The sequence below is a fragment of the Gymnodraco acuticeps genome, unplaced genomic scaffold (genome assembly GCF_902827175.1).
Source record: "Gymnodraco acuticeps unplaced genomic scaffold, fGymAcu1.1, whole genome shotgun sequence".
Taxonomy (NCBI): Eukaryota; Metazoa; Chordata; class Actinopteri; order Perciformes; family Bathydraconidae; genus Gymnodraco; species Gymnodraco acuticeps.
In genome coordinates, this window is record NW_022990441.1 from 2,610,530 (window position 1) to 2,627,349 (window position 16,820).

At 41.0% G+C, this 16,820-nt stretch overlaps 1 protein-coding gene across 1 annotated transcript in view; it reads right to left on the reverse strand.

Annotated features, from left to right (window-relative positions):
• The window catches only part of foxn1 (forkhead box N1), an 18,396-nt gene continuing 1,576 nt past the window's right edge, over positions 1-16,820 (reverse strand). The window contains exons 5-8 of the mRNA XM_034225574.1: positions 16,719-16,815; positions 3,345-3,552; positions 2,707-3,159; positions 1-1,105 (exon numbers count right to left, since the gene is read on the reverse strand). Of these exons, the coding sequence (XP_034081465.1) occupies positions 831-1,105; positions 2,707-3,159; positions 3,345-3,552; positions 16,719-16,815 (1,033 nt within the window). The 3' untranslated portion in view covers positions 1-830. The remainder of the gene's footprint in view (positions 1,106-2,706; positions 3,160-3,344; positions 3,553-16,718; positions 16,816-16,820) is intronic.

The window sequence follows — 16,820 nt, forward strand, 5'->3', positions numbered from 1 at the left end:
TGATTTTCAGATAAAGCCTGAGATTTGGAAATGAAATATGGTCTTTATCTCTCTGGTCTTTTTCAGGCTACGTAATGTAGAAAACAAAAGTACTAAAATGAACGACTGAAGATTATCAGACGATAATCCCTCGTTTTCGACAAAGTGTGTTTGCTGCCATCTTCTGTGACAACAGTCTTACTGCATTGCAGTCAGGATGACCCCTAATATCATCCACCAGGCCGGCTTGTTATTGGACATCAGCATAGACAGCTTTTCTTATGCTGATCAGATTTTTTGAAATACGTAAAAGTAAATGGATTAAAGAGCAATGATGTGTAATTTTAAAAACAATGTCATACATTCTGCAACAGGTAAATAAGATAAGATAATATAAGGTAAGATAAACCTTTGTTGATCCCCAAAGGGTAATTATCAGCAACAAGGGTGATGCACAGCATAGGAAAGATGAATTCATACAAGGATAATAATAATAATAATAATAATAATTATAATAACAATAATAATAATAAAACAATAATAACAACAGAAATAAAGAAATGTTAGAATACAAAATGTAAAAAAAAATGTGACAGTATAAGTTAACATCTCATATTTGTTTTTCTCATTTATAAAAACATTGGCAAACTCACCATGAAAAGAGCTCTTGCAAATAGATAAATGAAAAAGAAAAATGTGTATGAAAAACATACCTAATTCGTCCACAGTCTGTGATGCAAAGGTAAACACAGAGTTAATGGGTTAAAATAACCTAAGATGCTTGAGACAATATTATTCATTAAAGGTTAATATAGTGGTCAGAAAGTGTGAGAGCCCAAACAGTCTTTTCATTAGGAGATGGAGGCGGTGCAGGAGGTCAGATACCCAGCCAGGCTCTCCACCCCTGAATAAACCGCAGGATGCAGCCCATTCAAATAACCATCAAAGCTTCTGCCTGTGTTTCCGTCCTCAAACTCCGCTTTTCGCTGAGCTACGCCAGTCCCCTCTGAAAGCTGACCCACAGGAGACGTGGGCTGAAGGCAGCTGGTCTGGACGTCCGAGGTGGTGGGGGTCACCTGTGGGTCGGGCATCAGGCTGTCCTCCTGTAGCTCCTCCCAAAAGTAACCTGAGAAAAATATGTAATTCATGAAAGAACCCACGATTCTACGGAGCCCCCTAGGGCAGTGTTTTTCAAAGTGGGGGCCCCGACCCCCCGGGGGGCCACCAGGGGGCGCCAGGGGGGTCACGCAAAGTTTGAGGGAAAGGGGAATGTTTTTCTTCTTTTTTTTAAAGTTACATTTTTTTTTTTTTTTGGATGTTATAAATAACTGCATATCTATCAATCTATGTGTCCTTTGATGCCAATCTTTTAATATTTAATAATATATATATATATTTTTTTTTAAATCACACGACCACCCTTCAAGCCAATCAGAATCGAGCTGCCACTACTGAGAGTGAAACTGAGTATCTGCTCAGCTTTTGGAGCAAGCCAGTGAATATTTCGCTCTGCAGCTGGATGAGAGCACGGATGTAGCAAATATTGATGTTTATATATATGAATATATTGTTAATATTACTGTTGAATATTATATATAAATAGCTTTCAAAAATGCTAAAAATATATGTTAATTGTTCATATTACTGTTCAAAATTATATATTATAAAGACAGAAATCTCTTTAAAAATGCTTTAAAATATGTTTACTGTTGATATTACTGTTTAATATTGTGTTAAGAATGTTTATAACAGAAGACACAATCAATGTAATGAATGAGAAACAAAAGAATACAATTTTGTTTTTTAAGAATAACTAATTATTAATACAAATATATATATTAAGAAAATGTATTAAGCTGTATGATTAATTTGTCATATTTTCCATCATATCACTAATCATTTAAAAAAAAATTGCAACAGGGGGGTCCCCGCCAGAGGATAATGCTATATGGGGTCCTTGGCATGGCAAAGTGTGGGAACCCCTGCCCTAGGGGACATGGAGAAGAAAAAAAAAATTATTTAAAAAAAAAAAAAAAAAGGTTTTGCCAGATCTCGCAAAACCTTTGCGAGATCTCGCAAAACCCTGTTGCAGTTTGTAGACGGTCCCTAAGCACTCCTCTCCCTCCTCAAGCTGCAGATTGTGACCAATTATCGATGTTTAGCTCGGATGACGGCGCATATCGAACTGTTCTGATAAAAACGACTCAAATAATTTAATTTTTTCTTCTCCATGTCCCCTAGGGGGCTCTGTACGATAGCAATGAATATATTAAATGCTTTGACAATAAATACATAAATGTAATCTGTGGAAGCCGTAGCACTGTAAAAAGCACGACCAATCATTTTAGCCGACCCGGCTAAAATAACTGAATGGGCTACCTGCCTGTCAGCCTGCCATCTGTGCACAAACTTATGTCGTGCCCTCATTGGTCATGTGCGCGTTTGTGTGTTGGAGGAGGTATTTTCAAATTCTAGCGCACTCGAGCTGGTTTCTCCAGATAAGTTGTGTACATCTGGTTTGTAGGCAACAGCTAGCATGCGATAAGGTACTATAGAAAGCAAAGCAGACTTTAGTGTGATTGGGATGAGTTGCCTTCTTCATGTGTGTGTTTCATCTCTTCCTGTGTCCCAGAATGTGATAACGTGATGAGTCCTAATGCTCTCCCCTTGCATTACAGTAAGTATAAATATTGTTTGTTTTATTCCTATACTTCATATTGTCTCTACCTTGCAGCTGTAGGTCAATCAGACTTGGGTTGAGCGTGTCGATGTCATAACTGGCGTCTCCCTCCACCAGCAGGTCCTGCATGCTCCTGGAGCTGTACTCAGCCTGCGGGGTGCCACTGTAAGCAGGGGGCATCTTACCAGCCATGGGGGAGTGCAAGCTCCCATTGACTGATAGGAAAGTGGCTGCAGGCTGCTGCCCACAGGGGGAGTACGGGGAGAATGAGTTGCTGGGGTGAGCAGTGGCAGGGGGGGGGTAGCAGTGCTGCTGAGGCTGAACATGGGAATACTGTAGACGCCAAAGAGGTGGGCTGGATGGCGGCAGCTGGGCTGGGGAGCAGAGTGAGGAAGTGTTGCCATAAAGGGGGGCCGCTCTGGTTCTCACAGCTGGGTTGGTGTAAGGGGACAAAGACCTGAGCTTATTGGGTCTCTCTCCCAGAAGACGATCAAGGCTTTCTGTAGGAAAAGTGTGTATCAAAAAAAAGTACAGGACAGATCTGCAGTCTTTGCTCTTTAAGTCTCTTACTGTAATGAATTTGTGGTAAAGTCAATCTTTTGAAAAACATTATTTTCCATTGAAATTTCTTAATGTCCTGTTCTATGGCACTGACATGTTAAATAACAATGTTTAAGGGACTTACCTGGTTTTGCCATGCTCCTGCGAACTGTGACGGGGTCCTTGCGACGCCATTTGTGCAGCTCCTCCTGCATTTTCTCCACCTTGGCTGGATTGAGAGCCCAAAGACAGCCTTTACGGGACGAGTTCCCATTTTTGTTCTCCACCTTCACAAAGCATTTGTTGAGAGAGAGGTTGTGACGCACAGAGTTCTTCCATCCATCAGGAGCTGACTGAAAACAGACAGCAGTTGATAGATTTTTAAGCTGCAAAAGAAAAAATGTGAAGCAGCAATTCTATAGTCTTGACATTTCACAATGTCTTAGTACTTGTGCAAATGTTTATCTCCCAGTATTGTCTTTAGTTGGTTGTTGTTTTCTGACCAATTATAGCAGTAGCCAGTTCATGTTAATAAAAGATAATCAAAATAGATGCAAAGACATGTTGTTGAATGACTATAGCCTACAGTATGATTCAATGATTAATTTGAGCTCCATACACTATTTGTTTAGATGCTTTTAAAATGTAAAGCAGGGCTTGACCTAAATGCTTACATTAGCATGCTCACATGATCACAATAACAATGCTTACATGCTGATATTTAGGTAAAACGTTCACCATCTTGGTAAAGCATGTTAGCATGGTATAATATTGCATAAGCAAATCCACAAAGTGCAGTTTAGTCTGATGAGAATACGTTTTGCCACAGGGAATTTGGTCATGAACCAAAATATTGAACAAATAGACATGTTGACCTTATGGCACTGTGTCAAATTAAATAACTCCCAAATGTAATTAATGATGTTTGAAATCCCTTTTGAAACCTTAAACAGACATCTCCTTTCCTGAAGGCGATATTAAAATGTGTGTTCCTTTTTCCACCATCTGCATGTTTAATATCTGGATGCCATACCAATTCGTCAATGAACTGAAATTAACTTAGATACTTGACAATATCCAGAAAGTAGATCTCAGCGTTTTGCGATCCTTTAGGAGATCCTTGAAGTATCGTTTATCAACTGCCGTTTTTCTAGCCCTGCAGCCTGCTTTTAATGTAACAGACAGCTGTTTGGAAAGCAGCCATCCTCTGGGTGCCTTCTTGAATAAGAATGGCAGCAAATATATGAGCCCCATTCCAGATGTGAGTCTGAACTTATTTGATTTGTAGATACCTGGGATCCTATGGAGAATGTACAGTATTTGTGACGACCGGGGTTCAAACTGAGGGCCACCCCTGCAGCTGCCTCATTTTATCAATAATTTAAACACAGAGGGTTTAATATGCCAAGGAACTTTTCAGCAACTTGATACATTATGATATCTCTATGGTTTATGATCAGATTTGACACATGCACACACCCAGATACAAATCATCTCCTTATTAAGCTGCCAACACTTCAGTGTATTAAGGCCTTGTGCCAATCTGATCTACTACTGATCAGAAAAACTGTTGATCTAGAGCAGGGGTCTTGAACATTGTACAGGGCAAAGACCCCTTAGCTGAAAAAGAGATGCAGCAGGGACCCCTTACTATATGTGTATAGAGTTGAGTTGCATAGAAAATTGCGAGTGGCATAAAGTTCCATGTTGACCTTTTCATGCTGCATACAATACTAAGCTATAACATTAATATTACATAGCCATAGCTAACTAATTCACCATTATGGATAGATGCGACACAGGGATTTAGCAAAGATAAACTAGCTCATGTGATTGCACTACGATTCATTTGTAAGAGTAACACTATCATCAATCTTGTTTAAATGTACCAATAATCCAATTTATCATCTGCTATTATGCAGGATTTATGTTAGTGTAATGCAGTGTTTATCAAAGTGGGGGGCACGCCCCCCAATTTGGAGCAGAGGCATGACAGGGGGGGGCGAGAGACCAGGAGGAAAAATTGTTTTGAAAAAAAAAAAAAATCATAATTTGAAAAATTGTTGATTCGAAAATAATATGATACAGTACAGTACAAGTACGTCTGGGTCTCTGTGTTTCATTCAAGCTCGGCTCTGTGTGTGTGTGGAACGAGCCATTTTGTGTGCGTGCGTGCGTGCGTGTGCGAGCGAGAGAGAGAGAGAGAGAGAACGCACCGGTACCGGAGATCGTTGTTGTAGCTTCTGGTGCTAGCGAGCTAGTGGCCGGGTCTCAAACGGTTTGGTCACGATTAATTTAAACAATTATTTCCGAGGCACATGTTTATATGATCATTATAGTTATAAAAAAATAAGAGAATAAATGAAAAACAGGTATGAGATACTATATGACAGTAAAAAAAAAAATAAAGTTATACCTCGAGTTGTCAGACAGTCGATCCTACGCTGTCATTGGAGGCAGTCGCAATTTCTACAGGCTCGCACTACCTGTTAGCATCTGGCATCTGTTAGCATCTAGCTCTCCTGCTTACAAACTTTTAGCCATCCCTGCTTATACAAGTAGTAGTTTTAGTTGTCTGCGATCTGCCGAGGCCTACTCCCACCTGTCGAGTTCGGCTGTACTGAGGTGTTTTTCCTCCGGAGACGTCGCAAAGAGACGGAGCGGCTCCACCTGTTGCTGCCTGCGATTCTGCGATCTGCGATCTACGGAGGCCTGCTCCCACCTGTAGAATACGGCTGTACTGGAGAGGTTTTTACCCGGAGTCGTCGCGGAGAGACGGAGTGGATCCACGCTTCGGGCTTGGCCTGCTTCCACTGGGCGTGTGCTGCTGTACGGAGGAGGATTTTACCACCGCTGGGGCCTGCTTTCCACCTGTCCTGGTTCTGCTGTTGCAGAGGCCTGCTTTCACCCCGGGGTTACCACGGAGGGACCGGAGCGCTTCCACGTTGCTATTTTCGCCTGTCCTTTGCTGCTGTGCTGATTTTGCTCCAGGAACATCGCGGTTCCCTGGTCTGGGAAAATGGCCCATATCGGGATTCTGCTGTGCCTGTTAACTATTTTTGGACTATGAGAAGATCTCTAGTCATTCTGAGGAGTCTACTGGATTCAGGTCTGTTCTGCCACCCGCAGTGGGCATCCCCTGCAAAGGTTCGGATGTGTTACACAAACAATTACCATCATTGTTTTATCAGAAACATGGCTAAACAAATCTATTTTGGCCTCTGACATTGCCTTAAATGGTTTTAATGTGTATCGTAGTGCTGGGGGGAAACGATTATTTTGAAAACGATTAATCGGGCGATTATTTTATCGATTAGTCGACTAATCTAACGATTATTTTTCTGTTGTTCAATTCATAATTGCGTAACGTAATGTAAAAAAAACGTAATGTAAAAACACATTTTTTCACGATACTGTGTCTCAGGGGATCTTAATATTTAAGAACCTATTAATGTGTTATACCAGATTAACGGAAATAATCTCAGCTAATTGACGATACAAACCATGTTTACCAAAACAAAACACAAGTCTCATAAGAAGCATCTAAATGACCCCTGAGCGAAAAATGCTAACGGACATTGGCACAGAACTCAAGATAAAAAGTACCCTTATTACTTATCGTAGCTGCACTTATAATATATCCGATTAAAGATGAGACTCCACAGATTATGTAGGTATATAGTATCATCACTGAGTGATCCGGACTCGCGACAGGGGAAGCAAATACAGTCATCACAACACGTACCTTCACAGAGCTTCTAGGGAGATCGTCTCACCACCGTAGCTGTCAATCTGATCAAAAGACGTGTTCAATGGCATTAAAATGAGAAAAAACGCGGCTGAATCGGTTAATCCATAGGTTTTTAACGTCTATGTATAAAAAAATGATTGAATTTATAATCCATAATTCCATTTTATGTAAAAAATCGGAGAGCAAATGCTAGCTGCTAATGGTAGCCACCACAGCTAGCTGCTGCTTCTGCTAGGCTATGCAGCAGTCTCAGTGAGATATAAATATATAAATATCTTTGCGTTTTGGACTAACTTTAAAATATTCCCATGCTTTTGAAGACCTAGGGCGAGATGTTTTCGTTTGGGGGCTTCGTGCGCAATCCTGTGAGGAGGAGGTGGTAGCCGTTTCAGTCTCCATTGTGTTTGAAGTGCGATTGCGAACTGCTTGTTGCTTTGGGTGACCCACGTGTGTGTAGCGACGCGTCGACGAGGAAATATGTCGTCGACGATATTTTGAAGTCGTGTATCGTACCGACCGGCCTAATAAAGGTGGTGGCGTTGCCATTTATGTTAAGAATAAGTTCAGTGTAACCACATTAGTTTCCAAATCGATCAGTAAGCAATTTGAATTTTTAGCCATAAATATAGAAGTGGCAAAGGGTCAACAGGTCATGGTGGTGGGCTGTTACAGACCCCCCTCAGCTGTCAAAGACTCCTTGTCTTCACTAGCAAATCTTTTATCACAACTAGACTACAAGGAAATAGTGCTACTTGGAGATTTTAACTGGGACTGGTTAACTGCAGTGTCAGAGGATTTTAAAAACCTTTGTATCTCTTTAAATGTTACTCAGATTGTGGACAGTCCTACTCGCCCTAACATTAAGTCCCCTAATAAATCATCCCTAATTGATCTCATTTTAAATAATGTTCGCCATAAATATTCATCTGTGGGAGTATTTGCAAATGATCTGAGTGATCACTGTGTTGTAGCCACAATTAGGGACACTAAGGTCCAAAAGGTTAAACCTCGCATTATCATTAAGAGAGACAAAAAACATTTTGTGGAGCAGGGTTTTGTGCATGATCTGTTTGATTTTGATTTTGATTGGGGTAAAATCGATCTGTGTGCTGATGTAGAAACCGCATGGTCTTATTTTTATCTTGGTTTTATGGAGATCCTTGATAGACATGCACCCCTGCGTAAATTTAGAGTAAAGGGACGAGACAATCCTTGGTTTTCTGCTAATCTGTCCAGTCTCCTTCATGAGAGAAACAAGGCCTGGGCAAAGGCTAGGAAATCAGGCTCAGAGGCAGTGGCGGCGCCAGAGATTTTCTCTAGGGGGTGCTGTGGGGTAGCTTGACGTTTCATAGAGGGTGCTCAAACATTAAGGGTTTCCCATTAATGCACCAGCGCTACAGTTGAATTTTCTACTGCAACACTCCCCACACGCACACACAGTGTACCCGCGACTGTTACAATGAAGGCTCGGTAATCAGCTCATGGCATATAGGTGTAAGCAGGAGTAAAGTGCTATTTTTACAAGTGGTGTGTGGACCTCACCTCCTCTAGTGGGGAAAATCTTTTTCTTTTTTTTTTTAAATATTGAAGTTAAAAGCATCAATCTGGTGCACTTTGAGAGCAACATGAAGAGATCTATGGATATACTGTATCTCTCAACATACATATGAAACAGAACTGTAAACAGATTTTCTATTTCTTTATAGATATTTTACAACTCACTCCCCTTTTAAAACAAACCGTTTGAGACCCACTGAGATAACTAGACTAAAGTTAACTATCTAAACACTGAGAGTCCTTTACTTCACCTGAGCTGAGGTTATCTGAGACTCTCCGTCTGACAGGAGATAGTTCTCCCTCCACCTTGTTGTTGAAAAAGCTCCTTATATCCGTTAGCTTGGCTAGCTAGCACCAGATGCTAACCACAACGATCTCCGGTAGATACCCACCGGTGCGCGAGCTCTCTCTCTCGCTCGCTTGCGCACGCACACAAATGGCTCGTGCCACACACACACAGAGCAGAGCTTGAATGAAACACAGAGACCCAGAAGTAAGCTACTTGTACTCACGAGGCCTATTGTGTGCAAAATCCCTCTCGCTTTCAGTTGGTTTTGATTGAGTGTCCACATGTGGACGTTTAAGGACTAAAAACGGATCCATTTGTCACTTTGCTGTTAGCAAATAATGTGGGGCTCCAGCTAGCAGGAAGTCACTCAAGTGTCACAAAGTAATTTAGCCTATGGGTAGGTCAAAAATCTAATGGGTGCTGGCCATTGGCCTAATCCAGTGGTTCCCAAACTTTGTGTGCCCAAGGCACACCAAAGGACAAGTAAAAATCTCAAGGCACACCTATTGTGCAAAATAGCCCTTATAACACGTGTTATCACTCATATCATGTAAAATATCTGTAAATGTGCATAATTATTTACTAATGCCAAATAAAATGTGACAAAGACAACTATATTATATATATATATATATATTATATATATATATATTACTGCTCTCATTGCTGTCACGGAGGAACTGCACACTGCCAAAACTGCATCCCTCTCCTCTGTCATCATCCTGTTGGACCTGTCTGCTGCATTCGACACGGTGAATCATCAGATCCTCCTTCGCACTCTCCAAAAACTTGGAGTTTCTGGCTCTGCACTTTCCCTCCTCACCTCATACCTGAAAGACCGTACCTACAGGGTGACTTGGAGAGGGTCTGAGTCCGACCCTTGTCAATTAACTACGGGGGTCCCTCAGGGCTCTGTTCTTGGTCCCCTCCTCTTCTCCTTGTACACAAACTCGCTCGGATCAGTCATTAGCCCGCATGGTTTTTCTTACCACTGCTACGCTGACGACACCCAATTAATTCTGTCCTTTCCCCGCTCAGAGACCCAGGTCGTCGCACGCATCTCTGCTTGTCTAGCTGACATCTCTCAGTGGATGTCTGCTCACCACCTCAAGCTCAACCTTGACAAGACTGAGCTGCTCTTCCTCCCGGGAAAAGATTGTCCAACTCTTGACCTGACAATCAACATCGGCACCTCAGTTGTTTCCCCGACTCAGACTGCAAGGAATCTGGGTGTGACCCTAGATAACAACCTGTCCTTCACTGCAAACATCGCTGCTACAACCCGCTGCTGCAGATACACGCTTTACAACATCAGGAAGATACGTCCCCAGCTGACTCAGAAAGCGACTCAGGTTCTGGTCCAGGCTCTCGTCATCTCACGCCTAGACTACTGCAACTCCCTCCTGGCTGGTCTACCTGCATGTGCCATCCGACCTCTGCAGCTCATCCAGAATGCAGCGGCTCGTCTGGTTTTCAACCTTCCTAAATTCTCCCACACCACTCCGCTCCTCCGCTTCCTTCACTGGCTTCCGGTAACTGCTAGAATCCACTTCAAGACACTGGTACTTGCTTACCGTGCTGCGAATGGATCTGGCCCTTCGTACATCCAGGACATGGTTAAACCGTACACCCCAGCGCGTGCACTACGCTCTGCATCAGCCAAACGACTCGTTGCGCCCTCGCTGCGAGGAGGACCCAAGTTCCCATCGGCGAAAACACGTGGGTTTGCTATCCTGGCTCCAAGATGGTGGAATGAGCTCCCCATTGACATCAGGACGGCAGATAGCTTGCACATCTTCCGGCGCAAACTGAAAACTCATCTCTTTCGACTCCACTTCGAGCGTTAGAACGATTAACGAAGCACTTTTATACCAATAAAGGACTGGATTACCTAAAGCCAGTTGAGTAGCACTTGAAATGTTTGGCTCTATGAAACCTGATATACTTATATGATTCTGTTTTCTTCAAGGTTGTGTCTTCCTGGTCGAATGTACTTATTGTAAGTCGCTTTGGACAAAAGCGTCAGCTAAATGCAATGTAATGTAATGTAATATATTACTCATGAAATATTTATTAACGAAATATTTCAGAAATTGATTTGAAACTTTATCAAATTAGGCTTCATCAAAGCAGCAACACACTCATTTAAACCAGACAGGTCACAAAATAAAAAATGAGGCAAAGGAAACTCAGCCGAAATTCAGCACAGAGAACTGTCAATGCAAGGAAGCTGCACGGTCCATGGTCCTGAACTACAAATTATACATGTAACATTTCAGCAATCAGCATTGTGCTATTGTAAATATTTTTGCCGACTTACAAATTAGTGAGATACATGTGCCTGTCGGGGCGCACAGAATTTTGTAATCCTTGGTGGCACTGAGGAGAGGGCCACTTGCAAGTCCTGTTCAACAGAGAGCCGTGACCTCTGTTGTTCTTCATGTAAATCAGAGTAGAGAACGCCAACTCCAGAGATGGGATCGTTACTAAAAAAATGTAATATATTACATATTACTTTTAAAAAAGTAATATATTACACTACTTTGTTACTATCTATATAAAGTAACTCGTTACTTTACTCGCCGAGCACGTACGAACTGCGCATGCGTGAGTGGCAATAACTTTCCTTACCAGCAGGCGGCGGTAGTGTGTATTTGTCATTCAAAACAGGCAACAACCGGAAGACAGAGAAGAAGAACAGACTACGTGATATAAACAAACAACAAATAGCGTGTGTGTTAGCTTCACCTTAGCATGTGTTCTTTGCAGGTGTTTGTTGAGGTTTGACGTGGTGTTTACAGCAGTGGATAACAGCTTCTGGCCTGGACACAGTTTGCACCTCACCGTCACATTCCTGTCTATTCTTTGGACGAACTCAAAATAATGGGCATACCTCCACCCCTCGAAAGTTATCGCTGACTCAGCCATGTTTATGCAGCACTGCACGTGGAGATGTGGACGCACAAGTCACGCAGATTACGTACATATAAACCTACAAAGTACTGATATAGTAAAATAAAAAATAATTATTTTTGTGTAGTTGTATATTGCAATAATAACGTATGGTTGTCACAAAATCCCACGGCACAGCCAGACTTGCACACCGTTTGGGAACCACTGGCCTAATCATATCACCTGTGTTGGCTTTATGTTTTTGGTCAAACATTTGTTTGTTTCACATTTGCATTGATGTAATCAATAATTTTTCTGATTTAATTTAATAAAAATAATAATAATAATTTTCGAAAAAAAACACATATTTATTGGGGGTGCTTAGGGGGTGCTTTGGCAATCCTGGGGTGTGCTTCAGCACCCCCTAGCTCCCCCCTGGCGCCGCCCCTGCTCAGAGGTAGAATGGCTGCGTTTTAGGCAGCTAAGGAATAGCTTCACATCGCAAATCAAAAGTGCTAAATCAAAGTACTATCTGTCAGTAACCACAAAGAATCTGAATAATCCTGGAAAATTTTGGAAAGCCATTAAATCGTTATCCACCGGTGATATCCGTAATGAGCTACCTCCGTGCATTACCACAGCATCTGGCACTATATCGGACAGGGCTACTATGCTAAATTGCTTTAATGAGCATTTTGTGTCCTGTGGTTCTCTTTTTGATTCTGTCACTAACTCTGCTTCTGTGAACACTACAGTATGTGACTCTGAAAAACCTGTGTTGGAAAACCCTTTTAGTTTTACCCCTTTTACTGTTGATGTTGTTCGTGAAGCTTTAACCAAGTTAGATCCTAAGAAACCGGCTGGCCCGGACAAGGTAGAACCTTTCTTTTTAAAGATAGCTGCAGATGTTATTGCTCCACCTCTCACTACTCTTTTTAACCTCTCCCTCAGCACTAACACTATTCCAAAATTGTGGAAGTCAGCGTATGTCCTGCCTTTGCTAAAAGGAGGGGAGGCCACCTTATTAAATAACTATAGGCCAATCTCTAAGTTGTCAGTTCTGGCTAAGGTTCTTGAACGCTTAGTGAGTGAACAGGTAAAGGTGTTTTTATGTACAAATGACATCCTGTCTAAACATCAGTCAGGCTTCAGAAAACAACACAGCACCATCATTGCCACAATGAAAGTGATGAATGATGTGGCAGAGTATTTTAGATAATAAGCAGAGTTGTGCAGCTCTATTTATTGACCTTTCAAAAGCGTTTGACACCGTCGATCATCGCATTTTAAAGCAGAGGCTAGCCAGTATAGGCATGTCCAGCCATGCAGTAGGGTGGTTTGTGAACTACCTCTCTGAAAGGTCCCAATGTGTTCACTTTGATGGGCTGTCTTCTGAGTGGTTAAACATGGCTAATGGTGTTCCCCAAGGTTCTGTTTTAGGTCCACTTTTATTCTCCATATATATCAACAGTTTAGGTGAAAATGTGGATGAAGCTACTTTACATTTTTATGCGGATGATACCGTGTTGTACTGTGCAGGTCCTTCCATTAAGGAGGCTGGTGTTAAATTACAGGATGTTTTTAACATTATTCAGACTCAGCTCGCTGAACTAAAGCTTCTTTTAAATGTTGAGAAAACCAAGGTAATGCTCTTTTCTAAAGCTAAAAAGACACCAGAGCCTGTTTTTAGATATTGTAACTACGCAAGGAATAAAACTTTACATTACATTACATTGCATTTAGCTGACGCTGTTATCCAAAGCGACTTACAATAAGTACATTGAATAAAAACTTGAAGTGGTTACCTGTTACAAATACCTTGGTATCTGGCTTGATGATTGTCTCACTTTTAAACTCCATGTCAATAACCTGCTTAAAAAGCTGAGGGTTAGGCTAGGTTTCTTCTACAGGAACAAGTCCTGTTTCTCGCTTGAGGCCAGGAAAAGGCTAGTCACTGTGACCTTTTTACCTGTGCTGGACTATGGTGATTTGATGTATATGAATGCACCTGCCAATTGCCTGGTCAAGTTAGATGCTGCGTATCACAGTGCACTGAGAATTGTGACAAACTGTAAAGCATTAACCCATCACTGTACCCTGTATGCAAGGGCTGGTTTGCTTTCACTAACTGTACGGAAGCTCAGTCACTGGTACATATTTATATACAAAGCCATGTTAGGGAAACTTCCATCTTATATCTGCTCACTGATCTCACGGAAAATTGTAAGTGGCTACTGCCTGAGATCGAATGCTGTGGTTTTATTAAATGTGCCAACTGCTAGGACTGTCTAAGGGAAGACAGCTTTTAGATGCTCCTCAATCTGGTGCCACTAAATGTTTTTAAAGCTCGGTTGGATGCTACTCAATCGGAAGCTATAGGTACCTGTTTATGTGGATAATTATGTAAATGATGCTGTATGATGTCCTTTTGTTATTCTATTTATGTTTTTATGTTTCATGTGGAACTACTTGAGCAGGTCTCCCTTGAAAAAGAGATCAATGATCTCAATGGGATTTATCTGTCTAAATAAAGGTTTGAAATGAAATGAAATGAAAAGGGGAGGGATTTGTAAAATATCCATAAAGAAAAAGTAAATCTGTTTACAGTTCTGTTTCAAATGGGTGTTGAAAGATGTATCCATAGATCTCTTCATTTTGCTCTCAACGTGATGCTTTTAACTTCAATATTTTAAAAAAATCTTCCCATTAATGGGAAAACCTAAATGTTTGAGCAACCTCTATGAAACGTCAAGGTACCCTTCAGCACCCCCAACAGAAATATCTGGCACCGCCACTAAGCCTGCAACCCCGTTTTGAAGAAATGTGCAATGCAAAACAGGCTCATTGCAGCCACTAATGCTGTGATAAGACACACTTTTCTGCCAAATATCAGCATTTTCTTTGTTTTCATTTTTTTTGCACAGATGGCAAAGTGGCAAAGTATTACAACTTATTGTTCTAGCAAAGGGATTGCACAATTGTATTATGTATTTATTTTTTCGACCACACAGACTTATGGAGCATTGTTTTATTATCACTGTTCTAGCAAAGGAATGCTCACGTTCATATTGATGTATTTTAAGAAATGTTAACTTGGCCCATTACGTGACTATTTGTGTTGGGGGTGCCCGTCTTTTTTTTTTCTCCAAAGGGAGGGCCTGACAGAAAAAGTTTGAGAAGCACTGGGCTGCAGTCGAATAGTCCATTTAGCTTAGGAACCTTCCTAACCGAGTGAAATGACCCGGAAGTCCCTCGGTGGCAGCCATGATAAGTGCTGTTCGAATTCTCTAGATCAGTGCTTCTCAAACTTTTTTCAGTAATGTACCCCCTTTGAAACATTTTCTCAGCCAAGTACCCCCTGACCGATCCCGAACATTTTTGATCAAAAAAGCCTATATAAATAACTACAATATAGTGATGTTCCCTCAGTGTGTGATGTATTAACTCCTTCGTGGTATGCATTACAATAAACTAAGGATATTTTCATTTTATGCATGAAAAAAAATAACAACACTTTTATAAAACAGATTTTTCCAAAGGAGTTTTTCAATTTAAGTAATATGTTGTTATTGTGAAAAACTATCAAATACAATACACACATTTGACATGTTTATATGAGGACATGGTGGTTCTTGTTTTATATAAAATTGTGTTTTCTATTTAACTTATTTTACTAAGATTATTTTTTTAATTAACTTTTTTTTTTTTTTTTTTTTTAATAAATCTCACGTACCCCCTGCAGTACCCCAACGTACCCCCAGGGGTCCGCGTACCCCCATTTGAGAATCACTGCTCTAGATGATAGGAAAGGTTTCAAACTTCCTTTATAACCTCCTTTAGCTTAGGAACCACTGGACCTCCCTCACCGAAAGGAGAGGGGAAAATGCTGCCCCACAATGGCTTGCAGCCGCAGCATTTGCCGTCACACAACAGTCGACCGTTCACGGAAACAACCGATTATGACGGAGAAATTATATCATGAAAGTTACGGTGCTTATTAAGCATTTTAAAACGTATGTGGTAAGTTGCCAAAGTGCTTTGTTCTGAACGTTCATCAGTATTATAATCAAAAAGAGAAATATGAACGTTAGTTTTTACTGAAATGATCAAATAAAGTCAACATTTCACAGTCTTCACTGAGCTGTGTGGGGTTTGTTCAACTTTTAAAATGTTTGAATGGTGATATACACAGTGATAGATGTTAAGGACTAACGTTTATAATAAATACATCTGTATTGATTTTAAGATATTTTCATACAATCATACGTATTGGGACCATTTGTATAAATGTGGACCGGAGGGAGAGGGTGACGAGCATAAGTTTCACTTTCCTTTTTTATTTCAATTCCAACTTTGGTCATGAAGAATATGTTTCTCTGTTGTCCACGTTCATAAAGCATAAAGCAACAGCATCAGAGCACGGTGCAGAGTCTCTAGATGAGTTTACAGTAGTCCCTCGTTCTTATTAAACATCCATGTTGTAGTCCGCTGTATAGAACACTGTAGTTTCCATAGTTTCCCCACAGCAGCAGACGCACATTCATGACGTCCGCTGGCGCATCATAAACACGTTGGATAGTGAAAGTGCATTCGGATTCTCTAAAGTACCGCAGTCTCTTCTCCTAAATCCTTTTGAATTCTCCTGTCCACTATCCCTTAACCCCGTGACGTTTCATTCAGAGGTCAAGGAATAGACGATAGGGTTAGAACTTAGGAGCTGATTTTTGGACTATTCGACTGCAGCCCGGGTGTAATGTGTATTTCAGAAGTATTTTCATTTAAAAAACAAATAATAATAATAATAATAATGTAGCCGCCTCCCCTGCAGCGTCTCTGATGACCCCAAGCGGTCACGGACCCCATGATTAAGCTCAATGATTGAAACTTATGGAGCAAAACATTTGAGTTTTTAGTGTCGTACTTTACAACCCTTTTTTTCTGTTCTGCTTTTACAACGGATACATTTTTTTAGGTTTTTTGTATTCAACAATTGATAGAGAAAACTGTGTAAAATAGAAAAATGGTGGCACCTTGAAATAAGGGAAGTGTTCCGTCATGAAGCTGTAGATCTCACTGACCGGCAGGCTTCCTGTTTTACTGTTCCTCAGAGCCAGGAAGATCAAGATGCTGCG